Here is a 9537-nt window from a genome sequence, read left to right as displayed (position 1 = left end):
TATGCTTATTTTCTCCTTTATAGAGAGTTAAATATACTATATAATTTCATTTGTTGTTTTATTTTATTTACATGGCTTATATACAGGGCTCTCATTTCCTTAGATTTCCAATTTTCTGAAAAAATTCTAGATTTCTCTAGAAACAATTGAAGTCAGCAGATACTGATGGCTCAGTATCTGCAAGACCCGTTAACTTATTTTTTTATCTTAAGCCCTTCTTAGTCTTAATCATTTCTAATAGTATAGTAATCACTTAAATAGTAGCTTAAATTAAAAACAACTGGTTATAAGTTACACATCACAATTTAATATACAATATTTAATAACAAATGTAATTAAAAAATACGTATTAACTCAAGTGAAATTGTACAAAAAGTTAATAAAGCTAAAGAATAATTTAATAATTTGGTACTTTCTTTAATAAGCAACAAAGTTTAATCTATAATTTGGCACTTTCTTTTATAGCATCAAATTTACAAAAGTTCAAACGCTTAACTGAATTCCACTCAGAGATTCAATTCAATTCAAAGGTGTATGTGCTGTCATCAATCAGAGTTCATCAATAACTGCCCATTGCTACAAAAAGAATAGCATTTTGTATTAAAAATTGGTCGTTAAGCAAACGTCATAGTGCTTTAATAAATTTATACTTCTCAGTGTTTACAAATTCTTAATTTGTAAACTTATTCACTATTATCACAACGCAGGGACAAATAACGATTTCAGTACACAATGGAAAACAAAAGAAAATCTCTAAATTTCTCTAGATTTTTCTTTGTTTTTCTTTGTGGTTTAAGTTTTTTTTGTTACAATAACCAATATTGTTTTTTGGTTTATAAGTTTTTTTTTACCATTTAGAGTTATAGCTTTAAATTAAAGTAGAATTTTGAAACTAAAAAAATTTAGCAGGTTTTTACCAAGTATTTTTATTTAGATTTTTGTAGTTTTCATTTTAATTCACATGAAAGATATAAAAAATTCAAGATAAAGTATTTAAAAAGAAAAAAGTAGTATATTTTTACCAATTTAAAAGGTCATTATTTTATAACATTTGTTAAAAACTTCTTTTGTTTAGAGGTCAAAGCTTTCTCTGAAGTCTAAGGTAAGTTGTTCTTACAAAATTAAAAAAAAAAAAAAAAAAAAAACTGTTTTTTTTGTTTATTGTTTGTATAAAGTTTTTATTTTTTAATTAAAAAAAAATTCTTTCTGACAGAATTTTCTAAATATATCAAGAAACATTTTGTGAAAGTTTGAGGTCGTTATCTCAAAGAACTTAGGAGCAGATAGATTTTTAGTGGTATTTATTATTTGCAGTTTTAGTTTGCGCCTCCCATAAGGATCCTATTGTTGCTTCCAACTTTGACCGGCTTTATCTCAAAATTTTTTTTTAATTTTTGAAATCTGTAAAAAGCATGTTGTAGCTTAGTAAAAACTATATAAAATAAGATCAAATTTCAATAAAAGGTGTTCACCCCCCTATGCCCTTAAGCTTCAAAATAATAGGATCAGTTGCTTAATATAGTTTTTCTCTCTAGCACCATCTACAAGACAAAGTATTTTGATAATTTTCCTTAGATATTTGAATCTATAATTTCTCTATAATGATCTCTATAATTTTTTTTTCTAGAAATTCAGTGGGATCAATGTAAATATATTTACTGAATTTTTTTAGCTCACAAAGAAAAAAATCAAGAGCACATAATTTTTGATTTCTACATGTTTTGATAAGTTATTAAGCCTGAGTCTGTTAGACTAAGCAATTTTTTTCTACCAGCTAACAACAACTTTTTTTTTTTCTTATTTTAAGTTTATTGACATTTAAATTTACTTATATTATGTTTTTAATTTTTTTAACTTCAAGTTTTTCAATTAAATAAATCTCAAAATAGTTATAGTAAATAAGCGGTTTGTTTATTAATTGCCAAAAGGTCACTCTAAAAATTAAGTCCTTTTACTAGGTAGCTGTCAAATTTGCACAAGAGTACAAAATTGCACAAGGGCACAAAATTGCACAAAGATACTTTTGCACAAAGGGTCACTTTTGCACAAGCAGACAATTTTGCACAAAGACATTATTAAACGGGTTGATTTTTTATTTTTTTATTAATTAATTTTTTTTACGCTCATTGTTACCCCTAACCCTTACCCTCAGTTGGTAACTTATTATTTTTATTTTTTTATTAATTTTTATTATTTTTTAAATTTTCAAGTTTTTAACTTTTTACTTTCACTGTTACCCCTAACCCCTACCCTCGGTCGGATGCTTTCTTTTCTTTTTAATTAATTTCTTTTTATTTGTTCACAATTTTTTTATAATAATTTTTATTAGTTTTTATTTTATTTATACTATCACTGTTACCCCTTACCATTATCCTCAGTTAGTAATTTTTTTTCTTTTTGTATTTTTATTAATTTATCTTATAGTTTTTTTTTTGTGTTTTTCTTATATATTTTAATTTCTGCAATTTTGTTCCCTTGTGCAATTTTGTTTTTGTGAAATTTTAAACCGTTCCCCCTTTTACTATATTTTTGATTTTCAATATTTTATGGTGTTCAACAAACTTGTCCTATGGCCTCAAATCTAATTAATTTTTGATAAACTTCAATTTAGCTTGAAATTTTATAATTTTCATAGATAATTTATAATGTAGTTTTATTTTTTAAGTATATAAGTATTGAAATAAATTGTAATGATAATGTTTTTTCTCAACTTATAAGGTTTCTAATGAAAACTTCAACAGTCATCTATTTTAAAAGTATTTATTAAAAGAGTTCTGTTTTAATTAACATACAGTTTTTCTTAAAACAGATAAATTGCAATAATAATGTCTGCAGAGAAAATACATTCAGAAGAAATTACTGAACTTATTAAAAAAGAACTACAGGTATTTGCTCATTGTTTTATTATTACACTAAGAATTCTTAGTACAAAAATTAAATTTAAAATTCAGCTGTTTTGAAATAAAACTTAAGCTATCATTAATAGTTATTTGAATACCAATATATATCTAATTAAGTTACTTTTTATTTTAATTATTATAATTGAAAACATGTACTTTTTTTACCATTACATAATATATATTTTTTCTTAAGTGTTGTCTGTTTTAAATCAGCAAAGCATTTTTATACCACTGTCATATTTATTTATCCTTAATGATTCTATTTGAAAAAGAATTAAAAAAAAAAAGAAGATATCTAATAGAGTAAAACATTTTTTCAAACAGAAATTTTAGAGTAAAACATTTTTCATTATCAATGATTTATTTTTAGTAAAACCTAGTCAGTGATATTAATAAATAATTTCAAAGTTATAGCTGGTCAAAGTCAGAGACTACAATCCCTTATGGGAGGCACAAACTAGAAAGGTAAAAAAAAATATTTCACTAAAAATCTTTCTCCTCCTACGTTTTCTGAGATTATTAGCTCAAATTTACAGGAAGTATTGCTTGCAATGTTTAAAAAATTGGTCAAACAAAACTAAAAAAAAAAAGTTTTATAACAAAAATAAACAAAAAAACTGTTTTTTTATTTTTTTCTCATAAAATTTATATTTTTAAATTTTTTTTTTTTTGTTGTGACAGAATTTTCTATATATTGAAAGGAACATTTCCTAAAAATTAGAGGTAATTATTTAAAAAAAGTAGGAGGAGATAGATAAGTAGTGATTTCTAGTAATTGGTTGTTTTAGTTTAAGCTTCTCATAAAGAATCTATTGTAGTCTCAGATTATGACCAGCTATAACTCAAGTTTTTTTGAATTTTAGAAGTATGTAAAAAGCAACTTGTAGCTAAACTCAACAAATTATAGATTATAGATAAAACTGTAAAAAAGGATTTACCACCCTAATGGCCTTAATTTTTGTATTTCTTTGCTTTTTTTCAAACATATTATTTCTTAATACTACAAGGAAACTTTCCTAAAAATCTGGTATAATTGACTCAAAAAAAAGGTAAATTTTATTATTCTAATCAATTTATCAATGAAAATAGTGTCGTCTTTACGTTTGTAATGGAATATTTTTACAAAGATTTCTTTTAAGTTTAATTGAAGTTTTCAAATTCTTTAAAACCTGAAGTTTAGGATTTGTTATAAGTAAATGTTAACTAAAAAAAATGTTGGATCTTCCTATGGCCCAAACAAAAATAAAATTTGTTTTATAATTAAAAAATAAAGAGAGAAACTCATATTTAAAGTCGATCAATTTTTTAAGTGCAAAACAAGTTCTCAGTTTCCTTATTATTCTATTATAAAGTGTAATTTACTTGCTTTAATTTTTATTAAACTAATTATTAAAGAAAAGATTGTTAAAAGTAAATTTAAATCCAAAAAGTGTTAAAAAATCCCAAAACAAATAAAGACCAGAAATAAGAAAAATAGAGCTAAGCAACAACGGAATGGAAATCAACAACTATTAACCTTATTAAAAGAGGCAAAAAAGCGCAAAATTGGAAGAAGCCATATCAAAAATAAAAGGTTCATGATTTTGTTATTATTTAAATTACATACATAATTAAATTTGAAACAAACTCATCATACCAGTTCACGTATTTAAACATCTTATTAAATTTAGAGTAATTGCTTTGATTAAAAATATTTTTTATAATTTTTTTTCCTTTACCTATTTAGTTGTCTAAGTTTTTCAATTATTATGACAAAGCTAGTTTTTTGAATCTAGAGCAATAGTTTGATTATGTGTAAAATTCTTTAAGATATTGAAAATATCATAAGACCTAGTCAAAATAAAGTATGATAAGTTATGGCTTTTAACATGTACTTAAAAGTAATTCTACAAATTTCACCTATGCTAAATTAGTTTTGAAAATAAATTTGAATATTTTTATATATTTTCAATCTACTTAAATATTGAAACATAAGTGACAAGTAATTGTACAATAAGATATACAAGACTTTTTCAATAAAACTAGATATTTTTTGAACAGTTCTCATCAGTAGAGTACAAAGATAACAAGAGATAATATTTTACAAACTTATATAGTAACCCAGTAATCAAGAAATCATAAAGTATTTAAAAGATTAATAAAAGACAAAAGCAATTAGTAACTATTAAAATCATTTAAGTTTACTTACGTTATAATTAATCTACAGTAAAACTAAACATTAATAAATTGAAAACAACACTTATAAAGTATTACAAAAATAAAGAAACAGTATAGTCAAAATATTTTTGCTTACATAAAACAGGTATCCTTAACAAAATACAAATAGCTTTTAATTAAATCAAATCGAAAACATTACTACAAGTTTTAGTAGTTTTAAATCTATTAGATTATTACTGTTTGCACATGTTGAATTATTAACCAAATGTTCTGCAATGGATGAACGTTTAGATGCATTTAAAATCTTGACTGGTATATCATCTTTTTTATCTGAAAAGCAAAAATCTCTACACTCTTTGGTACATGCTCTTTGGTACATGGTTTATCCTTTTCCTTAGATGTCTTGTTGTTAATCCAATATAGCTTGCTTTACAACAGCAGCTGTATTGGTAAATTACCATACTTTTTTTAAAGTTTGATATTGGATCTTTACCACCTGGTGATAATAGTGGTTTAGAGGTGAAGACGATTCTAGGGTTTGCTGCATAATAAGTATTTCTTATCAATTGTCTAATTTTATTTTATAACATTTCTGAGCTATAATAAATGAATGGAATTTTAAATTTAACTACACATTTTTAAGGTCCTAATGTCTTTATTCAATCCAAACTTTTCAAATGTAAACGAATTGTTTTGTTAACTAACTCTTGTGGGTACCTATTTTTGTTTAATAGTAACTTGATCTGTTTGATTTAACTTAGTAGCAACTCGGAACAAATTTTATGTGCACGATGACACAAAGTTCTGATTATATTCACTAATCTCTTTAAACTACAGTTGGGTTGAGAATTCAAATAACAACCTGTAACAGTTTTCTTTCTATACACCGATGTTAAAAATCTGTTTTCTTCTTGTTCTACAAGTACATCTAAAAATGTAAGTTCATTATTGCTTTCTTTTTCCATTGTGAAACTGATAGATTTATGAGCATTATTCAAAATATTTAAAAATTATCCATAATTTCAAAGCAAGTTTCAAAAGTTTAAAAAAATTCATTCCGTTAATTATAGGTTTACTTATCTTATACAATGTATCAACACAAATTTCGATGACCTCTTCCAAGGGTACGTTAGTAAAAAGACTTAACATCAGACGCAATCTTATCCCTTGTTAGCTTTGTACTCTACTGATGAGAATTGCTCGAAATATATCTAGTTTTATTGAAAATGTGTATCTTGTAGATCTTATTGTATAATCTACTTAATAGTGAAATTTTAAACTAAAATCTTTAAAAGCTATTTCACAAAAAATCTATCTCCTTCTACGTTTATTTCGATAATTACCTCAGACATGTTTCTTGCAGTATTTAGAAAATTCTGTCGTAACAACATAAAATTAAAATATAATGTTTTATAACATATTGTTTTTTGACGTTTTTAAAAATATTCAGTTGCATTTAAAAAATTATCTTAAAAAAAAAGATTTTCGAAATTACTCAGAGTTGCCCAAAAACCTGGAATTCTGGAAAAACCTGGGATCTGAGAAATAAAATCAAAACATACCTGCAGAAGCTCTCTAGGTCTACTCCTTGTAGTTATTATTCGACAACAAGTTTTTATATCTAAATTTAAAACAATCTATTTTTAAGTTTTTAAAAGTTTCAGGGACACTAGACCAAAACTTGGGACCCAAGTACCTAAAGCAGTTAAGACCAAGTCTTGTTTTTAGGTCTTTTAATTATAAAATTCATTTTCTTTGAAAATCTTGTATTGTGTGAGTGAACAGAGCTAGCAAGTGTAAATCTATTGTGTTCTACATCAAACCCTGTTATAGTATTACGCATCAACTTACAAATTTGCAATCTATACACATCATTTAATTTTAGTACACCAGTTTTTTTAAACAAAGGATTTGTTTTGGTCAAGGCAGGTACACAACAAACATACCCGATTACTCTTTTTTGCATACAAACAATTGGTTTTAAGTAACAGTCAGCAGCACCACCCCAATGCCGTTTTAGTTTGCGCCTCCCATAAGGAACCTATTGTTGCCTCTGACTTTGACCGGCTATATCTCAAAAATTTTTTTGAATTTTTTTAATCTGTAAAAACTATATAAAATAAGATCAAATTTCAAAAAATGGTTTACCCCTCTATGCTCTTAACACTTTATTAATATCTTACAATACATTTTTGTAGATATTGCAATAAACATTTCCTGAAAATTTGATATTACTCTATCTTTTTTGGTTTGTGACTCCCATAACGAATCTATTGAACTCTCAAACTTCAATGGCTTATATCTTAAAAGTTAAATTTTAAACAAGTAGTAAAAAGTAACTGGCAGCCTAGTTATTTATGTAAAAAATATTAACAAAAAGTTTTTTACGCTCTCCTTGCCTTTAACAAACATATTAGCAATCTAATGTTTTTTTTTTCATTTAATTTTTGTTTGTTTATTAAAAAAAAACTTGATCAAGCTGTTAATAGTATTTATTAAATTAAACTGTAAAATACCTTTCAAAATTGTAAAAAGAAGTATAAAAATAACAAATTTATACAGTACTCGAGTATACTCTTTCTTTATTAAACTAAAACATTTATACAAATATTTCACCTACTCCCTAAATAAGAAAACACATCAAAGTCAATAGAGTACTGAGTACAAAAACTCTTGTTTTGATTTTCCAATCAGTGTTGCCACTTTACCTGGAATCCTGGAAAAACCTGGAATTTGACAATTTTGGCAAAAAAAACATGGAGACCCTGGAATTTTTATAATTGTCACATTTTCAGTAGTAAAATTTCGATTTGACTCTAAAAATCTGTCATATAGATATAATTTTTTTTATTGAAAAACATATTTAAAGTAGCTTTACAGTATCTCTTCAATGTTTTTATACTATTTAACACAGTTTATTACCTTAAACTTAACTTTAAACTAAAAATAGACTTTTTTTGAAATTTGATCTTATTTTATTTAGTTTTTACTAAGTTACAAGATTCTTTTTACAGATTTAAAAAAAAAACAAAATAGTTTTGTGATATAGCCGGTCAAAGTCGGAGGCAACAATAGAATCCCTATGGGAGGCACAAACTAAAACGGCAAATAACTAGAAATCACTAAAAATCTATCTCCTCCTACGTTTTTTGAGATAACTACCTCAAATTTTCAGGAAATGTTCCTTGCAATATTTAAAAAATTCTGTCGGAACAGAATTGAAAAAAAAAAAATTATAACAAAAAAACAAAAAACAAAACTGTTTTTTTGTTTATTTTTTATATAAAATTTTTATTTTTTAATTTTTTTAAAATTTTCTCCCACAGAATTTATTAATTAAGAAAGTTTTTTACTGTTTCGTTTTTGATGCTCTCTAACCAACTGCAACAATTACCTCAAATGAATTTCTCCATCGCACCAGTTGTTTTTTATTTATTTTGGTTCCGGCTTTTTCTTATGTTTTACCTTATTCTGCATAATTTTTTTTTGTTTTGGTTGATATAATAATGATTTTCGCGATTTTAATTCAATTCTAATTTAAAGTAAGCGTCCTAAACTGAAACAGCAAATAGACTTTGTAGTCCTTATTTTACCATTATATTAATATGTTAATGCTTTATGATTTTTAAACTTTTTATAGTTTTTATTTTTTTAAAAGTTTTTTGAACTAATACTTTGTTCTTTGGTGTAGTTGTTTACTTTACTATTAATATTTTAGGAGTGTAAACACTTAAGTAAAATTTTATATCTTTATGCCTATTTTATGTTTCAGAAGTATTATAACTGACGATCCTAATAGGTAGAAACATGGTATTTTTTTAAACTTATTGTTTATTAAACTTGAGTATCCATTTTTTAAACAATAAAAACTAGTCTCCAGTTATACTTCCAGATTTATTTATAGTTATAACTTTTCAGAAAGCAAAATACTACTCTAGAAGATATGGAACTTTTGAAAAGTCTTGCTAAATGTGAGTGTTTAGTTTGCTAAATATTATTTAATAAAAGTTTATATTAGCGTCTAGTTGAAGATTTCTTCTAAATCTGAAAAAAAAATCTTCTACTACTTTAATCCTATTTTATTGTTTTGTTATCTCAATTTAATTTTAAGTCTTAAAACTAGTAAATTTATTTATAAGAGGCAGATCAAAATTTAATATTTCTAAACTTGTTCAATAAATAATTTACTCATTTTTTTTAAGTATGTTTTATGTATTGTAATGTATTATCAGTACTGTAAATGTTAATAATTATATCAATACAACATACAGATTATTTAAGTTAATTTATATTTACAGCTTAAGGTCATTGTTGAGTAGGGAGGTACATTTTTTTACAAAAACAGCAAATAGTTTTTTCTTATTTAAAGAATTTAACCAGTTTAGTTAAAAGTTTTAAATACATATTTATGGAAAAATTTACATGGGTCTTTAATATGGGACCAAGTTGTAAAAAATACGTTACCTTTGATTTGATCTAT

At 24.7% G+C, this 9537-nt stretch overlaps 1 protein-coding gene across 2 annotated transcripts in view; it reads left to right on the top strand.

Annotated features, from left to right (window-relative positions):
- The first annotated feature begins 2813 nt into the window (after nt 1-2813).
- LOC145849946 (uncharacterized) overlaps nt 2814-9537 on the top strand; it is a 69282-nt gene continuing 62558 nt past the window's right edge. For both annotated transcript variants that reach the window (XM_082955073.1, XM_082955072.1), the window contains exons 1-3: nt 2814-2885; nt 4358-4473; nt 8976-9028. In XM_082955073.1, coding sequence (XP_082811199.1) covers nt 2826-2885; nt 4358-4473; nt 8976-9028 — 229 coding nt within the window. In that variant the 5' untranslated portion in view covers nt 2814-2825. The remainder of the gene's footprint in view (nt 2886-4357; nt 4474-8975; nt 9029-9537) is intronic.

The sequence above is a fragment of the Thalia democratica genome, chromosome 2 (assembly GCF_965202585.1).
Source record: "Thalia democratica chromosome 2, ktThaDemo2.hap1.1, whole genome shotgun sequence".
In the NCBI taxonomy this organism is placed as follows: Eukaryota; Metazoa; Chordata; class Thaliacea; order Salpida; family Salpidae; genus Thalia; species Thalia democratica.
This window is presented reverse-complemented; position numbering and strand designations above follow the sequence as displayed.